The sequence below is a fragment of the Ursus arctos genome, unplaced genomic scaffold (assembly GCF_023065955.2).
Source record: "Ursus arctos isolate Adak ecotype North America unplaced genomic scaffold, UrsArc2.0 scaffold_16, whole genome shotgun sequence".
Lineage (NCBI taxonomy): Eukaryota > Metazoa > Chordata > Mammalia > Carnivora > Ursidae > Ursus > Ursus arctos.
Genome location: NW_026622830.1, coordinates 15,296,864 through 15,318,588, shown reverse-complemented (window position 1 = coordinate 15,318,588; position 21,725 = coordinate 15,296,864). Strand labels below are relative to the sequence as shown.

General features: G+C 43.9%; 1 protein-coding gene across 2 annotated transcripts; it reads left to right on the top strand.

Annotated features, from left to right (window-relative positions):
• Positions 1 to 1,259: 1,259 nt before the first annotated feature.
• Positions 1,260 to 21,725, top strand: YWHAB (tyrosine 3-monooxygenase/tryptophan 5-monooxygenase activation protein beta). 2 transcript variants are annotated; one of them, XM_026503591.4, is made up of 6 exons: positions 1,260 to 1,476; positions 14,775 to 15,077; positions 17,224 to 17,347; positions 18,253 to 18,416; positions 19,348 to 19,443; positions 19,754 to 21,725. In XM_026503591.4, the coding sequence occupies exons 2-6, from the start codon at positions 14,784 to 14,786 to the stop codon at positions 19,808 to 19,810; spliced, it is 735 nt and encodes a 244-aa protein (XP_026359376.1). In that variant the 5' UTR covers positions 1,260 to 1,476; positions 14,775 to 14,783; the 3' UTR covers positions 19,811 to 21,725. The 2 variants fall into 2 exon arrangements, with proteins under 2 accessions (XP_026359376.1, XP_044241788.1); XM_044385853.3 differs by lacking the exon at positions 1,260 to 1,476 and adding an exon at positions 1,737 to 11,956.

The window sequence follows — 21,725 nt, the reverse complement described above, 5'->3', positions numbered from 1 at the left end:
AGAAATGTAGACGCAGTGCTGCCAGACAAGGCACTGATGCAGATTTCTGGTCACACAGAAATCGCTCAGTCTTTAAAAAATGTTGGCAACGAACAGAAATGGTTTAGAAATACTGGAGCTGGCATGGTGGGAGGATAAGGCATCATCCAATTGAAATGGGGTTTTAGGATGGAGGGGAAGTAGCAGGGAAAGGGGCAAGGTTAAGGGTGGCTTCTGGAGAACCTCGACTGTCACACTCAAGAAGCTTATCACTTGTCTTCCAGGACTGAGTAATCACCAAAGGATTTAAGCAAGAAAGTGAAGATAAGAATGGCATTTTTTAAAGATCGCTTTGGCAGCCGATGGGGGCAGGGCTGAGGGCAGGGTGATGAGTTAGAAGTCTATCATTCAGCTAAGTAAGGGTAAAGGAGAGAGGACAAAGGCCTATTTACTTTGTTCTTTCTCCTACCAGACTGTAAACTCCAGGACAGCAGGGCCCGGCTGTCTTGCGCTTGTGTGTCTCCAGCACTAAGCACAAAGCCTGCTCCATAAATATTTGTTGAAAGAATGAATGAAAGGGCGGGAGAGGAGGTGAGAGACATTCTGGAGAACTGAGTGAGGGGCTGCAGAAGCCGGTTTCCTTTCCTTGAGCTTCCCGTAGAAGCCTTGGGAAGGGCGTGTCTCAACGAAGAGATCAGAGACACGGGATTCAAAAAAAACAAAAGACTTGGCCGGTTCGAGTCCTGGCACTTCACGTGGCCTCTCCTGTCCACAAAAGGAGAAAATGATGAGTGCCTCGAAGGGCTGAAGGGAAGATTAAGCGAAAATTGAGGGATGAGCAATTTCTGTCCTTTCCTAGGTCCAGTATTCCCAAAGCACACAGCCAAAAGGGATTGACTTCAGCCTCCGACTCGGTGGCGATTCCTTTTTGGCTGGGGAGGGAACCGATGACCCCGGCGTCTGTGGGATTGGCCCTGCCGGGTTTCCGAGCCCAAGTTGGGAGCGCAGCACCGGGGGCTCGGGCCCGCCCAAACCTTCGCCTCGCCCAGTACCCCCGGTTCCCACACTTCCCCCTCTCCCAGCCCCAGCTCCGCCCCCTCTTCTCCCACTGCCTCTTTCCGCCCCCCGCCCCCATTTCCGTCTCCCTCCGCCCGCCCCCTCCTCGCTCCCCGTCCGCAGCGTCCGGGCCTCCGCTCTCCTTCCTTCTCCCTCCGTCAGCGCCCCTCTCGGGCGGCCGGGGCAACCCCGTGCCCCGCTCGCCCAATGAGGAGCCGGCGCAGGGGCGGGGCGGGGCTCGGGCCGGAGCGGAAGTGGTGACCGGAGCGGAAGTGGAGCTGCCGCCACCGCCGCCGCCGATTCCGGAGCCGGGGTAGCTGCTGCCGCCGCCGCCACTGCAGCCGCCGCCGCTGCCGCCTGAGGAGTGGGCCTGGGAAGGAAGCGGTCACCGCGCTCGGAGCTTCGCTCACAAGCGTCTTTGCCTCCTTTTGCCCTCCCCCGGTGAGTGCGGCGCAGGGTCCGCCCGGGGCCCCTGGGGGCCCAAGCGCGAAGCTCCCTCCGGGCGGCGACGGCCGCGGCGACGCGGGCTACCCCGCGGGTGGGCCCGGGAGGTGGTGGCGCGCAGCTTTTCTGGCCCCGCGCGGCCGCCTGCGGCGCGGGCCCGGCCTGGCCGCGGCCCCTCCCTGTTTCCGGGGCCGGGCCCCTTCGCTCTTGGAAAGGCCCAGGCAGCCCTCGCCGCCTGCGGCCCTGCCCTGCGGGCGGGGTGCGGCTCCGTATGGGGCCGGAAGGGACCTTAAACCGCGGACCCCCGACCCTCCTTCGCCACCTACCTTCGATCCCCGCGCGACCCCTCCCTGTTCCTCGGGCGGCGAAAACCAGCCTTTTAAGCCCTGTCACCCCTGCTCCTTGCGTTCTGGTTTTCAAAAATTAAAATTTAACCAAATACGGGCGAGTTTTCGAGCCCCAGGGTCTCTGTTGACTCTCTGGATGGGTAAGGGGTTTAACCTTGGGAGAGAGCAGAGGGAAAACCCCCTCCCACTTTGCAGTAAAGTCATTTCATCATCGTTCGCTGGTTTGGGAGCCTAGCAGGACCCGAGATTCCCTGAGAAGCACAGGGTTGAGGTTTGAGTCAAGAAAATGCATTTGTTGGAACCGGTCACTGAGTCAGGCCCGATCCCCAGAATAAAAAGATCAGAGGCTGGAAATCGGGAGCGTTTTCCCACGGTATTTACCGTCATTTAATGCTAGAGTCTTTTGTGTTCTCACCCCAGATTCCCCCATACTGTGTGTTAGCACGTTTTTAGGACTGAAATTTGCCTGGTGGCCTCCCTGGTGGTGGGGAAGGGATAGGATTGATTTGGGCCCCTTTTCTTCGGAGGATTGAGTACATCTTTGTCTATTGCAAATGGAGAACTGCATGTAATGGGGTTTTCAAAGGTGGCAGTATTGGTAAGACAGTTTGTCAACCTGTCTCTAAAGATGCACGTCTCTTGTCCTTGTCTTCACTCCCTTTTCTTTTTGCTAAGGCTAGATAGCATCAGACTCTGATTTTACTTGCCCTGTGTGGGAGAAGAGATTTGGCAGGATGATGTTACGAACATACAAAATCAGGAGGCCACAGGATCCAGAAAGAAAGATGAAGCACTTTCAAGAATAATGAAAATTGTCTGTATTTCTCACTGTGTCTCAGTTCATATGAAACCACACACATAGGCAGTTTATAGAACTGGACACGTGGCTACTCAGCTTTTTGCATTTTCTCTTTGGAAATGTATATGTATAAATAATGTTGATTCTTAATGGTTTTCGTCTTGACTGCTTCCAGTGTATCCCATTTCTTGGTTAGGAATATCTCAGTTGTCTGAGCCCTCATTTTTCTTGGATCTATTTCTTTAGCATACAGGAAGGTGAGGGTAAAAACCTGTCCGTTTTTTCTAGACCCAACTTAGAATTTTAGGTGTGGTCTTCCAAATGGAAGAGTAATAATCCAGCAGCAACTGCTGAATGATTTTCCTACCCTCTCTTTTCAGTGAGATAAGAAACCATTCACCCATATTACAGATGAAGTCTTTATGAGAAATGAGGTAATTTGGCCTAGACCACACGCCTAGTTTTTAGATTGAATATCCTCATTCATCAGGAGCAAATATTTCTGGACTGACAGCCCCTGGAGTATGGCTCCTACCCTATAATCTTCTGTACATTTCCCATCATGCAGTGCTTGTGTTATGTTGAAGCCATTTTAGAATTGGAGCTCTATAGATCAGGGAGGCAGCCTCCATAAAACCAGGCTGAGCAAATTCCCATGATGCTAGTTCCGGAGGCAGAGTCTCCAGAGATTTGAGCCACTGCGAAAAGTGCCTTTTGCCCGTTTGGCTGTGGATACAGAAACAAAGAGCACTGGACCTGGAGTCAGATAAATTTGATTCAGGTCTTGCCTGCAGCATTTTCTAACTGTGGGATATTCATTATGTTACTTAATGTCTGGTTCTTAGTTTCTCTATCTCCAGAATTGTCTTGGGGCCTTTTTACAGACTATAAACTGTTAAATATAAGCTTTTGGTTTTGTTTTTTTAATCACAGAATTCACTATTAATGGTTTTCTTTTTTTCTCCAGCTGCATTCTGATGAGACCCATCCCTGCTTTGTATACATGTTGCTTTCAAAAATTGATGCATTATTGTAGAACTTTATTTTGTGTACAGCATCTCCAGTCTTTCTGAGCCTATTTTCTCATCTGTACAATGCAAATGGTAATAGTCTTTGTTGCATTCTTGTGATAAACTCAATAATCAAAATAAGCATTTGGGATATAGTAGGTGTTTAATATATGTTATTTGATCATATCCGTGAATATACATATATAGAGACTAGATACAGCATATATGCTATATAGCATAGACACATTATCTGTTTGTGATTTATTCACCAACTGATGAGGTAGCATCAGGACAGTTAGTCTATAACAATAATAATAATAGCTATCACATCGCCTACTATGTGCCAAGCTTTGTTCTAAGTCCTTTACACCTACTAAAGAAGCCTTCATAACAACCAATGATAGGTAAGTACTGTTAGCCCCATTTTACAGATGAGGAAACTGAGGCATAGAAGAGTTAAATAATTTTCCCAGGGGTGTACACACACACACACACACACACACACACACACACACGACAAGGTAAGTAAGTGCTGGAGCCAGGAGTCAAACCAGGCAGTCCGGCTCTAATGTTAAGTGTCTACCTGTGGTGGAGGATGTTTCATGGGAACACCATTTAGTCCTTAATTTTTCTTTACATGTATCCTATTAAAGTAAATGTGTTCGCACAGGAATTTTAGCTGTTTCTGAAGATACATATGTGATTTTTGGGCGGACTATATTCATTCTGGCCTGTGGGATGATACTGCTGATGTGCATCAGGAAGCAAGCTTGTGAAAAACCCAGTGTTTCTAGCATTTGCTTCATACTAGTGAGAAAGTTCATCAGTTACTTTGTGGCATACTGATTTATTCTAACACTTGGTTCTTCATCTAACAGAATTTGGTCAGGACTCCCATCAGTAATTTTGGTTTATCATACTATTTTTTCTGTAGATTTTTAGATTTTTCCATATTTCATTGGGGAGGAAGAGATGAGGAAATAGTAAATTATAATTGTAAAGTATAATGTTCTATTAGGCTACCTGTTCTTTCAATGATGTCAAACTGGGCAATTTTCCTTTACGGAATAAGGATACCCCAGAATAAACTAAGATTTACTTGTAAAGGGACTTTCCGTTCCTTGGTTCCTACATTTTTCTAGGGAAAGGTGACAGACAATTCACACTAGCCATGGGACAAGAAATTCATTGGATAAAAGCAACTTTTAGGCATCACAACCATCTTGGTCCCTACACGAATATGATTCTGGTAGTCATCTGTATGTCATGAGGGAGAAACTTAACAGTTGGAGCTGGATTCTAAGGGAATTTTTCTAAGGGGAATACTTAGGAAAAAGAGACCAAAGTACTTTCTATTTTGGGATACATGTGCTAAAAGCCAAGTAAGAGAGCTTACTGCTTTCTGGGCTAAAAGATCTTCTAATACAGGCATAGTTATGTGTTTCTAATATGTACTTATAATGAGATGAGATTGATTGATGCCCTCAAGAGAACAAGTCATTCCCAGCAGACTGTAGGTTAGAGAGAGGACTTTTTTTTAAATATGGCCAGTCCTCTCTTATGTAAGTTTCTTCCTGTTAGTTTTATTTCATTGTTTTCCTCTAAGAGACCCAACAGTAAAAGTTATTTCTGAATGGCCTTGACCTGGACAAAGGTGACAATAAAGTAGATATGAGTCCTGGCCATTGTTACTATTTGCCTACAAACTTCACCTTAAAGCTTGTTTGACAGTCTGTTGAGCTTTGGGCAAATGCTGTTTTTAACTTAGTTTTATTTTGATTTTTAGAGCTAGATAAATTAACTTGAGGCCAATCCCTGAAACCTCACGGTAATAACTCTGTATAGTTTTTTTTTTTTTTTTTTAAATTGTCCATCCTGTCTTTTCCAAAAGTAAGCATTGAGAATCATAGTTGATCGTTAGGAGCTAATAGAGGAAAGCGCGTGTGCCCGTTTTACCTGCGTGACCCTGGGCAAGTTACTCTTGGCATCCATCTATTAAAGGGGACCTGCCTTATAGGATGTTTAGGATTAAATGAGTTGATAATAAAGCCCTAGTGCTTTACACATTTGGGTAAACTATAAATGATGGGTATTTTTGTTATGTTTACTAAATCAGTTAGCTGGTATGGACTTTTGAAAAGAGGAGATAGACAGAAAGTACTCCAAGGGCTTGTTGAAATTCACTTTGAATCTGTAAGTACAAAAATTGGTAGCTGAGAAACATCAGTCAGAAACCATAGTATTGTTCCTGATTGGAGCTGGGGTGGCTTTATTCTAAAGTAGACTAAGGCAGAGGATAAATATAGTCTGTACTTTATAGGTCAGGTGTGGTCTACTTACCTCTGTCCACATAGGAAATAATAGCCTTGTTCACGTCTTTTAAAAAGTGCACCAAGTGGGGGCGCCTGGGTGGCACAGCGGTTAAGCGTCTGCCTCCGGCTCAGGGCGTGATCCTGGCGTTATGGGATCGAGCCCCACGTCAGGCTCCTCCGCTATGAGCCTGCTTCTTCCTCTCCCACTCCCCCTGCTTGTGTTCCCTCTCTCGCTGGCTGTCTCTATCTCTGTCAAATAAATAAATAAAATCTTTAAAAAAAAAAAAAAGTGCACCAAGTGATCAAATAGTCAAACTCAGCATGGCACACATTGTGCCACACATTGGGTGCCCAAAGATCAAAGTCTGGGTTCCTACCTTAAGCTCACAATCCAGTGTGGGAATCAGTAAAGATGTTTACAGTAAACTATGCTAAGTGCTACTTCAGAAATAGGCATAGGTAAGTTAACATGTGCCTTTCATTTAAAAGTCTTTAAAGAAATCCATCTGGATGTAAAAGAAATGAGGTGTGTAGTAAGTGTCCCTTCCCTGGCTGACCACATTTGGTAGACTTGTGTGTGGCTGCCATTTGAGTGCTTACAGCGTGTAGAGACTTAAGTATTTTGCGTCATGAACTAACTTACTCTTTCCAAGAACCATACGAAATAGATTTGCCTGTTCTATGCACGAGAAAACACAGAGATCAAGGAACCTATGGCGTTGGTGTGTGGTACTGGTAAATTGGGCTAGGTCACTCCATTACATTGGTGGGCTCAAAGCTTTTGAACCCTATTCACAGAATTGACCAACGGAGCTGTGTTTATGGATCAGAATTAGCAGGTTGTCTTTTGGGATTGATCACCTAACGCCAAGAGGTCAATTTATTGTCCTATCTGCTGTTGATTCACAGTGTGTGACCTTGGGCATATCATTCAATATCTCCATTTTTTAAAGTTTAATTTTGGCTATTTGGACATCATTAACAGTGATACTCAACAACTGATGTGGAAGAGGGAAGAGATTTTTGAAATGGAAGTGAAGTTGCCCTCCACAATTCTGTGTTTGCTGGACATCAGTGCTAATGATTTTGTATTTAGGACATGCTGTGTTTCATTTTCTAACACAGAGCCAGCAAATGTTTGAATGGAGTTCGGTTTATGACAGGACTGTGAAATTTGTGTGTAGAATGGCACACAGACATTTTTAGAGTGGGTGTTTTTCAGTGAGTAGTTTTCTTTAAGAGCTAGGAGTACTTCACTTTTTCTGGGTAACACCCCCTAACCACCTGGCCCCACTGCCTTTCTCAAGTCCCTCCTGCTGTAGCTTGGCATCTGTTTTTCCTTCAGCGGAGTGACTCCGGAACTCTTAACTTTGGCCTTGTGGCTCTGTGGATGCTCTGTCTGGAATGGTACGACTGTGCACACGAGTCAGAATTTACTGTCAGTTCCTTGCCCCGTGGAAGCTTGGGGGTCTAGATTTTTAAGATGCTCCTGTCAGTTTTCTCTCCAGGTTCATAACTCTGCTCATCTCTTTATCTACTTTGGCCTTCGATTTCTTCAGTTTCATCTAGAAGAACATAATATGCTCTTTATTCATACATCGGTGTTTCCTGTCCCTACCTGGAGTATCCTTTTCCTCTCCTGGCAGAACCCTTCCAGCCCAGAAAACCAGTGAGGACACAGGCACTTTCTAAACTAAACCTCTTCCCTCTAATTCTAGCTGCTTGCTTTTTCAAGAAGCTTTATAACCCTCAAATATGGGCCGTCTTCTGTTCCTACTGGGGGAGTGTAAGCTCTCAGAGGTGAGGACCACGCTATTGTAATTGTATTTCTTGTGAATTCCAAGGAAAGTTCCTGGACATACTGGTAGTGTTTTCATTTACAGTGATTTCAACACTCAATTAAATTATATGCACTTCATTTTTCTGAAGTAATAAGAGTAAGAATGTGTTGGAGCGCCTAGATGGCTCAGTCAGTTGGGTGTCCTACTCCTGATTTCATTTCAGGTTATGATCTCAGGGTCATGAGGTCCAGCCCTGCATCAGGCAGCATGCACTGAGCATGGAGTCTGCTTGAGATTATCTCTCCCTCTCCCTCTGTCACCCCCCCCATAACCCAAACCAAAACAAAAAGAGTAAGAATGTGTCTGTTGAGCCTTTACTCTGACCATCACCATCTAGCCATTTTTTGGTACATCCTTGATAGCTGCTAATGTCTCCTTTTGACATTTAAGGAAACAGGTTCAGAGAAGTTACTCCAAAAATCACCTAATTTCTCTGTAGAAGCCGAGATTTGTAGTATGTAGGGCTTTCCTAGAAACAAATTCCACTGGTGTGTGTTTCATAATAGAGGTTTAATAATCCTCACACATGATAGACAATGGAATCCTCAATTTTAAATTTCTAGGAAATAATCAAATTCAATTAAAGCTCAGTATTTCAGAATTGAGCATGGGGCGCCTGGCTGGCTCAGTCAGTAGAGCATGCAGCTTTTGATCTCAGGGATGTGAGTCAAGCCTCACGTTGGGTGTGGAGCCTACTTAAAAAAAAAGAAAAAAAGGAATTGAGCCGGTTCTTTTCCTTGAAAACAAAACATAGCTGAAAGTTCAATACTTCTAAAGGCCACATTTCACGAGGTCATTCTCTTTATTTGCAAGGCTGCTTTTTTTTTTTTTTTTTAAATATGGATTAACAGGGTAGTCACTTGTATTTTTACTTTTTTCTTCTCTTATACTTGGATGTCTGCCTCTGGCCACTGGGAGATGGCCTCTCAGTATTCTGAACCTGGCTAAGAGAAATCCCTTAGGGAAAGAATTTTGAAATAGAGGGCCTTGGTGGGTTCATAGATACTCTAGTTTCACCATTTACTGTCAGACTGGAGGTTTCATGTATTTGAAGGAAATCCTGTTATTTCACGGGCACCCTTAGAATTATTTTTCATAGTATTTTTAGGCGTGTTTTACAAAAATACTTTTGTACATCTTTTTCTTCTTCGTATTGTATATATTTCTTTAACAGATCTATGACATTAAATCTCTTCTTTTGACAGCCATATAGTCTTGTACCACCTATCCCTCTTCTTAACCACTCCCCTATTAGATATTTAGATGGTTTCCAGTTTTTCACTAAGCATTGCTGACTTAATCAGCACATGCTTCCCATTCCTCTAAAGTGCTGCATGCAGTGGCTTAGAACAGACAGACACCCGTCGTCATCCTGTGGCTGTGCTTGAGAACGCTTCAGAGGCATCTCTGTTTCTTCCTGATCTGTGCCCAGCACAAGGAGAAGTTTGCTCTAGTGTCTTTGTGCTATTAGTGCCAGGCCTGATGGTGAAACTGCAGTCTTTTAAGGTTTTTTAAGAGGCAAAGGCTCTCTTGCTGAGTTTTTTCTTGGTAGGACATTGGTTGAAAGTCTCAGAAGAAAAGTAGGTCCTGATTATAAACCATCACTTCTTAGCATTCAATTCAAGAAAACCCAATTAGGAACTAATGGATAAAAGTGTTACAGTTAACATGCGTGTCCGTTGTGAGGCTGTTGGAGGGTGGAGTCCTATCTAGGAATGTTAACACTGTAACACATTCACTTCCTGTACCAGATGAATCTAGACTTGCTTTCCTTCTCATGCGTTGTATGTTAAATAAGTAAGAAAGAATCTAAACTCCCATTGTAGACTGAAACAGTGATGTGTAGATCCTGTGAGATGCATAATAGTACTTCCATTTGGTTTGCACTATGCATTTTTTTAAAAAATTTCCTTTAATTCCCTGCATCTCCTCTTCACAACATGTCTTCTGAGGAGGATGCTCTGTCTTCAGTGTAGGGATTGGAAGGCTGAGCTCGAACACATTCACGTGGCTTTGTCGTACACGTCCCGCTCTTAGACCTAGGCTTGCTGCCTTTCTGCCATCCCGAATACAGCCGCCCTGGGTTCTTCCTGCTCTCTCAGTACTGATTTGTTGAAAAAATTTACAGCTACTTATCTGAGCATTAACTTTCTGCTTGGCACAGTGTGAGACGTTAAATGAGAAACAAATGTGAAGCTTTCCTTTGAGGACATATACACGTGGAACTGCTTGTAAAGAGACACTACTCCTCATCTCTGCCAGAAAACACACGGTGTAGGCCCTGGACTGTATGATAGGCTGCAAGTACATTTGGATTCACGGGCCGGTACGTTAGCAGGGGCCGGGGTAGCCGTGGAAGACTTTCTAGCCAGTTGGATGGATACGATTTGCATAGGCAGGAAGTAAATGGGAGAGCATTCTAGACGAAGGAACTAGAAAATTAATATCAGGGGTGTTTGAGCATGACATTTCTATGGTGTTCGAGGTGTTCAGCGGAGGGAAAGGCACATTTTGGAGAGCGGCCGATGATGAAGCCTGACGGATTTGGAGGAGCCAATCACGAAGGACTTTGAAGGCCAGGCAGAGTTTAGATGGAGCTGCCAAAAGAGAGTCATTCGAAGTGACTGAGTGAGGGTGACAGCAGGACTACGAGTCACTTTGCTGTTCTTCTTTTTTAATGGAAGTATAGTCGATACGCAGTGTGGTACATTAGTTCTGGTGTATGAGGTAGTGATTCAGCAAGTCTGCATGTTAATTCTGTGCTCACCCGAGTGTAGCCACCATCGTCGCTGAACGACGCAGTTACAGTACCACCACCACCGTTCCCTGTGCCGCACCTTTGGTGGAGTAACTTTGAAGTAGGATGCAGGAGTACATGGAATGAGGTGCACACATTATGAGGATTTCATGTGCTTGTGAAGAATAGGTGCTTTGAATTATTTGAGCAGAGCGAAAACTGTGCCAAATTTGCAGTTTTATTCTTTCATGTGGGTATCTGTTCATTCAGCAGATGCTTGTTCATACCAATGATGTGCAAGACGCTGTGGGAGATCTGCCCTAAAAGAGTTGGTGTGGCGAGGGACTTGAAGAGATATACAAATAATTGTAGTGCTGAAGAAATGTGATAGGACCTCAAGAGAGGTATAGATGAAATGCTTTGTTGAGAATATTTGCAGCTTGGAGCAGTGCTATCTGATGGAATATGAACCACATGTAACTTAAAATCTTCTACATTTAAAAAGTATAGAGAAGTGAAATTTAATTGTTTTTTAAAGTTGAACTCCATAGATCCAGAATATTACGGTTTCCACATGTGACACTAGCTACATGTGGCTGGTGGCTAGCATATTAAGACATCTCCAGCTTAGTGGCTTCAGATAGGCTTCGTGAAGGGGATGGCACTTGAGCCATGCTCTGAAGAATTTTGTATGCCGAGTAAATGGGAGAGGACATTCCAGGCAGAGGGAGTGGTTTGGTGAGCAAAGACAAGGAGACAGAAAAGCAGACTCTGTAAGAAGACCATTTTGGCAGAAGCACAAATTGTGTGGAAGGCATGTTCTGGCAAAAGGCTGGGAAGATAGGTTGGAAAATCTTCAATGACAGGAGGGAATCTGACTACTATCAGCAGGAAGGAACTTAAAAGAATTTTGAGCAGGAAGTGACTTGATCAGAGTTTTAAGAATGAGTCTGATCGAAGAGACACGAAGGGGACTGCAGGTAGTGGGTCTGGGGAGAGAGTGAATGGGAGGCTATTGCAGATGTAGAACTAGGAACAATTCCAGATCTCCCTTGTCTCCTGCCTTCTTCCAAACTGCTGGGTGTTGTGTAACCCATTTCCTGTTGAAATTGGTCTAGCTGCTTCAAAATCCGTGTTATATAAGTCAAAAGTTATGTAAGCAGTAGTCATCAGGACATTTAGCTGTGGATTTTGTTTGTTGTGGTTGTTTTGTGTGTGTGCACGTGGAATTAAATTTTTTTAAACAGATAACATTTTTTAAGGCATGCGTTTGGTCTTACCATATCATGATGGCTTTCAATGTCCAAGGGCTCTTGCAGAGATCCTGAAGAAGCTTAAAATAGTTGGCTCCCCAAACAGGCCACATCTGATTTTGAGAGAAGCTGGGTGTGTACTTTTGGGAGCTCCCAAGAAGTAGGATTCTTCAGAGAGGTATGATTTAACTTTTAACGTTTGGGAGGGGCGCTTAATTGGGGGGCTTCGTAAGGCCCAAGGGTTTCATGGCATCTTGAGCAGTGTTGATCCTTTGTATTTCTCTGTTACTCTTTTATTATCCTGCACGGGATGGCTTAGCTCTGAATTGGCTTTTGGCCAGTACTTTATTAATTGAAATCTTTCCTGGTAGAGTTGCACAGGTGCCCTTTGATGAACTTTGGAGTGGGCCACTGAGTGACTGCTAACTTTGATTTTGTCTGCAGACTGGAACGTTTCTGAAGTTGATCGAAAGTTGACTTCTGTCTGCTTTTCACTTTGAGAAACAATGAAGTGGGATTATTTGCTGATGCAGGTTGTATCCTGATTGAAAGACTTTGTGGTCAAGAAAGTTAGACATAAACTGAGAAAGTGTGTAATTCGAAGCTGAAGAATGGTGTCCTTTTGATGTACTTTTTTTTTAAAGATTTTGTTTATTTGTCAGAGAGAGCACAAGCAAGGGGAGCGGCAGGCAGAGGGAGAAGCAGGCTCCCCCCTGAGCAGGGAGCCTGATGCATGACTCGATCGCAGGACCCTGGGATCATGACCTGAGCTGAAGGCACACGCTTAACCGACTGAGCCACCCAGGCGCCCCTTTTGATGTACTTTTATCAGAGTAGACTAGGCTGTGTTGTGGCAGCAGACAGCACCAACATCTCGGGCTTGACACGAGTTTCGTTTTCACACCGCCATGGCCCGTGCTGGCCCGTAGGAGTCTCTGTACAGCAGTCCCTCAGGGACTCAGGCTCCAGGCACTAGCACACCATCTAGAGGATGTGGCCTTCTAGGCAGCTGAGGTCAGGGAAGAGAGCCTGGCAAATGACATAAAGGCTCTTCACAGTTTCCACCTGGAAATAGCATCATTTCTGCTGTTCCATGAGGCACAACTCACCCTGTGACCCATCCTGAATGCCTGGGGGCTGCCGGGAAATGTAGGAGAGCAAATGGAATGTTTCAGAGTCTCATTCCAGTGACGTGGGTGAAGATGCCAGGCAGATTAGGCGAGACTTGCTTCACTGCGTGGAAGCTTAGAATTAGTGAGCCTTACGTAGGACGCAGCTCGAGTATGACTTAGATAATAACCCATGGGAAGAAAAATAGTAGTTCCGAACTTAGAGAACCAACTCCTCCTCAGTTGTCTAGATTTGGGGGGATCTTACCATTGTGCTCCATCTAATAAAACATTTTCATGTGGTAGGGCCCTGTCTGTAGGATTTCTCACTTGAAAATATAGAAATGACCTGAGGCAAAACAATTCTGTGTGAGGAAGGGGCAATACTTCCTTTGCTATTTTAAAAATTAGTAATTGTTTTCAGTCTTAAATTGTGATACTGTGTATGTAGTAACGAAAGAATTTGGGGTGTTTTGTTTTATTTTGTTTTTAAGATTTTATTTTTAAGTAATCTCTGCACCCAACATGAGGCTCAAACTCTTGACCCTGAGATCAAGAGTTGCATGTGCTACTGAGTGAGCCGGCCAGGTGCCTCTGTAAGAATTTGTTCTAAAAATACTGATACTTCTACGACAATTTAAAGTAGTATTCACCTTATTATACTTTAAGATAGTAGCGTATTTTTACACTGTGGCACAGATGGACTTATCGAAATTTAAATTAACAGTACATAAAACTTATTGGTAACAAATTTTTTTAGCTACATATTATCCAAAAATTACTGCATTCTCTATAAATGGTGATTACTATAGTGGGGGAATTGACTAAGGTGAGGTGAATAATTTGAGGAGTATTTACTGATCGGTGTATAGAGGGTTTGGTAAACTGAAGTCACTGAAATTTTTGTCTCTTTCAAAAAAAACTTTAAATGAACTCAATTAGGTTTGAAGTTCTGTTGCTATGCATCTTGAATACAAGTCCTTTCTCTTACAGCCTGTACCATACAGAAAGTTAGTGCCTGATATTTGTGCGTAATGCTCTAAACTTCTCAAAGCACCTTCACGTGGATTATTAGGTCATTTGTTCTCACAGCAGCCCCACGGAGAGTAGGTATTGTTACTTTCCAGGAAGGAAATTGAAGCTCTCAGAGATTAAGTGATGTGACCAAGGTCACACTCCACTTGTAAGTAGCAGAGCTGGTGCTAGAAAGAGCCACATCTGCCTGCCTTTAGTTTATGCTCTTGTCTGCAGTGTGTCCTGCAAAAGTTAGCAAATTGCGGAAGATATGACAAAAATGGCTCCTGTTTTTTTAGGTTCCTACTGCTTGATGGGCACTGCCAGATGTAACACTGAAAGGCCTGTCTTCACTTTAAGATTAATCGAAGCAGTCCTCACACTTCAGGTGTTTTTCCCGATGCTGTGGGGGAAGACCAGATTTGGTCAAAACCAGACAATTCTCGAAAGAAGTTAGGAAGTGTCTTTAGCATCAGCTTCTAAAGAAACAGTTGCTCAGCAGCCTGCATGTGTTGGGGAGGCAGATGGGGCTCGTGGGGACAGAGAGACTGGAGTCTGCGGTCTCCTAGCAGTATTGCTGGCACGTCACTTGCCTTTTCTGAACCTCCCATTTCTCCACCTCAGAAAGGTGGGGGAAGGGATCGTTGTGAACGTATCTACTCTGTAGGACAGTCTGAGAATTAATTGGCAGAAACCCCCAGCAAGGTCCTCAGCCCCGTCAGCGCTCATGTTCGGCGGCGGAGGGCACCGGCAGGTGCGCGTCCCGCGTTCACGTCCAGGCGGGTGGAAGAAGGCCCGCGCGTGCGTTTCGGGGCCCGGAAGCCTGACGCCGTCGCTCTCCTCTCTCTCTCCTCTCTGTCGCTGCTGTTGTAGGGAACGACCATGGATAAAAGTGAGCTGGTTCAGAAAGCCAAGCTTGCCGAGCAGGCCGAGCGCTATGACGACATGGCCGCGGCCATGAAGGCCGTCACGGAGCAGGGGCACGAGCTCTCCAACGAGGAGAGGAATCTGCTCTCGGTCGCCTACAAGAACGTGGTGGGCGCCCGCCGCTCCTCCTGGCGCGTCATCTCCAGCATCGAGCAGAAAACCGAGAGGAATGAGAAGAAGCAGCAGATGGGCAAAGAGTACCGGGAGAAGATCGAGGCCGAGCTGCAGGACATCTGCAATGATGTTCTGGTAAGAGGCCAGGGTTGGGTTTCACACGGCGATTTCCAGACGGTATTAACGTAACGTTCAAATGCGAACTCAAACGGCTCGTGAGAGAGAGGTGTCTGAATATACTGGAGAGCTGCAAACCAGCCGGAACTGATTTTTAAGCATATGATGTGATTTTCCTCACCTCCTATTTGATCCGAGTTTGCTCATCACGAATGGGGTGTTTTCCTCTCCCTTCAGAAAGACCTGTGACAAACAGGAGCATTGAATCCGTGTCCCTCCATCTTTTCTTTAGAAATCGAGCCCACGTAGGCAGGATCTCGGTCGGCGCAGCCGCAGACAGGCTCTTCTGTGTCTGAGCGGTGGTGTCATCTCCAGCCGGGGAGGCGGGAGCAAGAAGCCGAGCTCCCCTTACCCTCTCCTAGTCATGGCCGCACAGCGTGAGGTCCTAAAAGTTAGCCACGTCCGTCCGTTCGGCCTGCGTGCCAAAGCCACATCAAAAATGGTCCGGGGATTGTCCTCTCCTGGGATTTAGATACGCTTTAGTCACATGACTGATCCGTAACTATTTGGCTCTGGCCACAGTCTGGGGTTGGACGGGAGGGGTGCGTATCCTAGAGCAAATCATGATCATATTGTCTTTCTCTCACATCCTGAGCCCACTGGGAACTTTCTTTTTCTTCCAGGTGAAATCAGGTAAAAATGAACGGTGAGGGCTGCTTTGAAGGGAAAAGGAATTCACACTTGTGGATCTACCTCCCCCTGCTGGCTGCCTCTCCGAATTACTGCCCATGACTCCTTTCTTTTGAAAACCAGTACAAAGCTTGTCAGCCGTCAGGCAGTCCTCCTCCTCCCTAACCCATAAGGAGTTACACCCTGTCTGTCTGCAAAGAGTATTAAAATGACTACTGCCCCTTGCATCTTCCCACTTTGATTGATTAAATCCCCTTACAACTAAGCTTTTGCATTGAGCTGCTCTTATTAGACTCTGGTGTAAGAGTGTCAATGGCTGAGTTTGTTGCCTTTTGGTAATTTGGGGGTTTGTTAATGGTGCACTAATTCCTGAATGTTAGGTACATCTGGTATTCAGATGAAGTATGGCATGCATTCCAAGGGCAAGGAAGTTCCATAATTCCTGAAATGTAGACCAGCTTTAAGAGCATCTGAAAGAATGTGAAGAAAAGCATGGTACTTACTGCCTCTTAACCAGTTTTTCAGGATGCCACATTCTAAAACAACTCTTCGAAAATATTGCTCTGTATACGAAGCTTGGACTCCTTCAGAACTGCTTTTGTTGTAAGCATAAATGTTTAAAGGAATTTATTATTAATAATAGTATTAGCTACTTTTTGAGTGCTTACTACGTGCCAGGCATCGTGTTAAGCGCTTTATGTACACTAGCTCATTTATCCTCGTACCTTAGAAGATGGCTATTGTGCTTCCCCATTGCGTAGCCGGGAAAACTGAGGCTCAGGGTGCTTAAATCGTTTGTCCAGGGGCACAGATGGTAAGCGGCAGAGGAGGGATTTCTACCCGGGTCTGATTGATTTTCAACTTAAGTTTTTGGCAGTTTTGCTTTATTATCACCTTTTTCCTCTCAAAAGGGAAAGATTTTTTCTTTTTTTAAATTACAGAAGTAATGCAAGTTCATTGTTTTGTAAAAAAAGGGGGGGTGACCAGGCAGAGGAGTATAAATAAGAAAGTAAAAATCATTTCTAATCCGATCACGTAGAGAGTCATTATTAACATATTGATAAATACCCCTCAGGAGTTTTCCCTTATGTATTTGCGTGTACACATACATATCTTAATATTAAAATAGGATTCATGTGCTACTTACGATCTTTTCGTTTCACTCAGACTTTTGAGAACCTTTCCATGTTATCGGTATAGTTCTGCATCATTTTTAAGGCCTTACGTGGCATTCCATTGTATGGCTATACTTTAATCAACCCTTTGTGGATGGTCATAGTGATTTTTAACCGAAGAATACAGGCATCTGCTGTTAGGACCTGGGCTAAAAACCGCTTAAAAGCTTTGGATGCAAATTATGTTTTTTTTAATCTTCAAAATTATTTAGAAGTGGTAGTGTGTCTTGAATCTCAAACATAGTTTTAACATCTTATAATATTTCCAGATTCTTAACAGAATGTGAATCATTTTTTAGGAGCTGTTGGACAAATATCTTATTCCCAATGCTACACAACCAGAAAGCAAGGTGTTCTACTTGAAAATGAAAGGAGATTATTTTAGATATCTTTCTGAGGTGGCTTCTGGAGATAATAAGCAAAGTAAGTAACTTTTTTTTTTTTTTTTTTTTTTAAGAAATTTGACCAGTAGTGGAGCCAGTCCTCCTCCATAATAATTTTTAAACAGTTTTTGCTGTGGTTACTGTAGACAGGAACATCACAGTACTGAGAATTTAAAAGACCATCAGCATGACGCTGACCCGTGGCTAGCGGGTCAGCACAATGGGGGTTGACAAATCAGAATGTATCTAAGGGGAAAGTGCAGAGGGTATGGAAAGTGTGATGCAGTGGTGCATTTAAAGAGATCTTTTTCTTTAAAAAAAAAAAAAAAGACCTGTTTTTCTTGAGGATTATGTGTGTCTTTGTGTTTAGAAGTAAAACTTTAAAATGTCTGGTGGTGTAAAGACAGCTTGGTGAGTAGCGATGCGTGTGTTTGATCACATACGTGCTTTGTGATGGTGAGAACTACAGTGCTGCTTCAGTAAGTGCCTACTATGTGCCGCGTATTTCAGAGTCTCCTTTATTCCTTGCATAACTCTAGGAGTTCCAGCGGGGATCTGCCCATTTTTCTGAGGAGGAAACCAAGGCTCACGGAGGTTTTCACTTATTCCAAGCCCCACATTTAATGAGTACGAGTTGGGAATTCAAGTTTGAGTCTGTTGACTCTATGAAGTCAGTGATTCTTCCGCTGGAGCATATTGTTTCCCGTGTTCTATCTTGTTAAAGGTTATTTCTGCTTTCCCCCCGCCAAAGCATTTAATGTAGTACTAGTCTGTTGGCTTAGAATAAACATGCAACAAGTGGTTGTTAATCAGATGGTGGAGACACTGACCCTCATATGATGACTCCTCACTCCTGCCCAGTGTGGTAAACTAGCTGGATGGTGGTCCAGCTTGTGATGCACCCAGGAAAGAACCTCCCCTTTAATGTTCTTATCTTTCTTATAGCCACTGTGTCGAACTCCCAGCAGGCTTACCAGGAAGCATTTGAAATTAGTAAGAAAGAAATGCAGCCTACACACCCAATTCGACTTGGCCTGGCACTGAACTTCTCAGTCTTCTACTATGAGATTCTAAACTCTCCTGAAAAGGCTTGCAGCCTGGCAAAAACGGTGAGAAAGACCCTCTGTGGTTTCTGATTATAGTAAAACACTGCTTGTGTGTGTGTGTGTGTGTGTGTGTGTGTGTGTGTGAAATAACTTCTTTTTATTGCCTGAACTTAACAACTCACTGTCATAGCCTTCTCTGAGGATGTTCTGGAGATAGGAGTAGATCTTTTGTGACATAAGTACAGACCTATCACTTTTGATTTCTTCTCAACACCTCCTGCTGATTTTTGTTTTCATTGTGTAATTATTGGTTTGGGGATGGTTGTAGAAAATTCAGGGGGAAGGTAGTTTCTTGTCAAGCTTTGGGCTCTGTAGGCCTCCGTTACGTATTGTATTCCTTGTACCAAGATTTGAAGTTACAGGCTGTAAATGCAAAAAATCAGACCAGGTTTTCTTTCTGTGCTGGGTTATCTCCTCCCTTCTAGCAGTAACTCAGCCGCCTTTTTTACATATTTTTTAAGGCTTTCAACATGCACACTGTTACTTTAAAATTTTTTCTTAATTTGGAAAAAGTACATGAATTCTCTAAAGTCCATCACTTGATTGAATCAGATTAGTGGTGTGAACTTCTGTTCTCCCTTTATTCCTTGTGTGTCCAGACCTTTTGAGTTTTAGTAAAGAAAAGGACTACCAGAAGTATCTTTGGCAATTAAAAAATTATGTGGATTTGTGCTGGGTTGACCTGCTGTCTTATCACATACAGTGAAGTTCTTATCTGGGAATTTTTTGTCATTTTGGTTGGTGCTTTATAAACATGCATTATCTGTTTGCTGAAACAACTAGCAAACAAGGTCGTTAATAATAGCCTCAGTTCCCCCAAAGGTACTGTACAGGAAAAGAAAGTGTATTCATTTGTTAACAGAAAAAAAAGGGGGGGGGGCTAACCTAGCTCCAGAGAACCTCTGACAGCTCTGCTGAAGCCTCTTTGTTTTAGGCATTCGATGAGGCCATTGCCGAATTGGATACACTGAATGAAGAGTCTTACAAAGACAGCACCCTGATCATGCAGTTGCTTAGGGACAATCTCACTGTAAGTACTGCTGGTTTCCGCCACTGCTTCTGGAGGGTTCATAGTCTTGTTCCTACTCACCGGCCTGAGAATTCACTATTGCCCAAGACCCGAGGGCGTTTGTACCCTGTGAGTAGAGTTACAAGTATTAAGTTGTTAAATTGGTTGTAAATGATTGCTCAAGTTTTGACCTTTGCAGTCCTCGCTGTCTGCAGTAATACAGGAAGAATTTGAAGCAGTTCAGTGAGATGAGGTGGTCCAGACTGGGGCTGCCTCCCTGAGTGAATGTTAGTAGCCCCGTTTTGATTAGAGCTCTGTTTTTCTCTTGCAGCTGTGGACGTCGGAAAACCAGGGAGATGAAGGAGATGCTGGGGAGGGAGAGAACTAATGTCTGTTGTGCTTCGTGATCTGTTCAGTGTCACTCTGTACCCTCCACATATATCCCTTTGTGCGATAAAAAAAAAAAAAAAAAAAGAGTCGTACGTCGACTTTCAATTTTTCACAGCCTCAGCCTAGCAAAAGGGTCCATGGGATAAACAGCCGGTGTTTGTATCTAAAACTCAGATTGGTCACATAAACGCCACGGCATTCTGAAGTTTTGATTTTTGATTAACATTGACAGGATTACTGTGTGTTGAATTTTTTTTAAACTGAACACTGTGATTATGGGGTTTTGTAACTTAGCAGAACTCTTACTGATAGAAAAAATAGACCTGAATTATGTGTAACTTTTTGGAAAGTTTGATCTGATATCAAAATAGTCACTGAAATAACAGTTCCATTGTAAAGTTGTACAGAAAGTTATAGAGATTATATTGTGACGCTGGGACGCGGAGTGAGACACCTGCCCTGTGACATTCAAGTGTGACAGCAACTCACAGTAGTTCTGCATGTTTTTTGGGGATTACAGACACTTGGCCGGTTTGGGCTGTTGCCACTCAAAAGTTCATGACTGCAGATGACCACAGTGTCTTCCTCTGAGTAAAGTCGAAGCCTGAAATGGAAACTCTTTGTGGCAGATAATTGGGTTTTGCCACCATGAAAAGGTCCAGTGCTCCTAGAACATGTGACTAACACCCCTCTCCCACAGCCATCTTACTGATTGGCAGCTTGTGCTCCAGTAGTGGAATCTGTTTTCCTTGTAACCAGGACCTAAAGAAGAAAAAAGCCGTGTGTCTTATGAATGGCCTTATCTGTTCCCTGGGTAATACCTTTAGGAGTCATGTTCTGCAGAGATCGCCTTTCACTTAAGAAGTACTCAGTCTTTGGGTGCTTCCTAGCTTGGGGCTTTTAAATTTTGAAATCGAAACATTCTTCCCACTGTCCTTTTTGACTGTTGACTTTGGTTTTTCTTTTCCCTCTTTAAAGTTCTGTCCTGCTTCCTTACACATTTTTCCTTTTTGAATTCTATCGTCATCTTCTGTTCATTGTTTGATACCGTGTGGGCAGGGTGGGGGGCCTGGAGGGGGTGAGTAAAGACGGCGAGCACCTTGGTCAGCAGGCCTCGCTTCAGAGAGTCAAGAAGAGCTTCCAGCACATAGCTCTGGCTTCCTCCAGTTTTCATCACGCTTGTTGCTCTTCAGTCAGACCAAGATCTGAATCAAAAAAGTGTTTTTAAATACCCGTGATTTCTCCCTGTGTTGCAGCCAGCCCTGATAACGCTTGTTAGTACCTGTCACCAGATCTCTCAAGTGTGCTCCTCCAGCCAAGTTCATAGACATGTTCGAATAAGACCCTATAATGCAGGGAAGTTGCATGAACACCACCGTGGGGAGAGTCCAGAATAGCCAGGCCTACCAGTCTCACAGTACCCCCTCTCCCTCGAACATTCCACGTAGCTGTAGTGTCCACCTGTTTGTCCATCTGCTGAAATGAGAAAAGAAACATTCATGCACTGATTTAAAACCAAAAAACAAAACAAAAAAAAAAAAACAAAAAAATCCCTCCCCCCCCCCTTTCTAGCTGAACAAAAATGTGCAGTTGATACTTGGCGCTTGAAAATGCAGTAGTGAATGTGGAACGAGCCTGTCTGTATATCTGGTAGCTCTTTCTTGCTTCGTTTTTCCTTACCAGTATTCTGCCTCACGTTTGCTTCTGTGACGGTTATATTGCCTAGCAAGCACTCCTGTGGTTGTGAAAATAGTATAGCAAAAAAAAAAAAAAAAAAAGGAAAAAGAAAAATCCCCGGTTATCGATGTACTAGATTTGTGTATGTCTTTTAAACAGTTCTAGTTTCCACCTTAACACGGAATAATCAGGAAAAGTGTAAAAATTCAAAAGTGAAATAAAAAATTTTATCAGTT

Bases quoted from the DNA above. Each gene is read 5' to 3' on its own strand.
- YWHAB (XM_026503591.4), top strand. From the start codon at position 14,784: ATGGATAAAAGTGAGCTGGTTCAGAAAGCCAAGCTTGCCGAGCAGGCC. The intron at 15,078-17,223 runs GTAAGAGGCCAG...ATCATTTTTTAG, and splicing joins ACATCTGCAATGATGTTCTG to GAGCTGTTGGACAAATATCT. The intron at 17,348-18,252 runs GTAAGTAACTTT...TCTTTCTTATAG, and splicing joins TTCTGGAGATAATAAGCAAA to CCACTGTGTCGAACTCCCAG.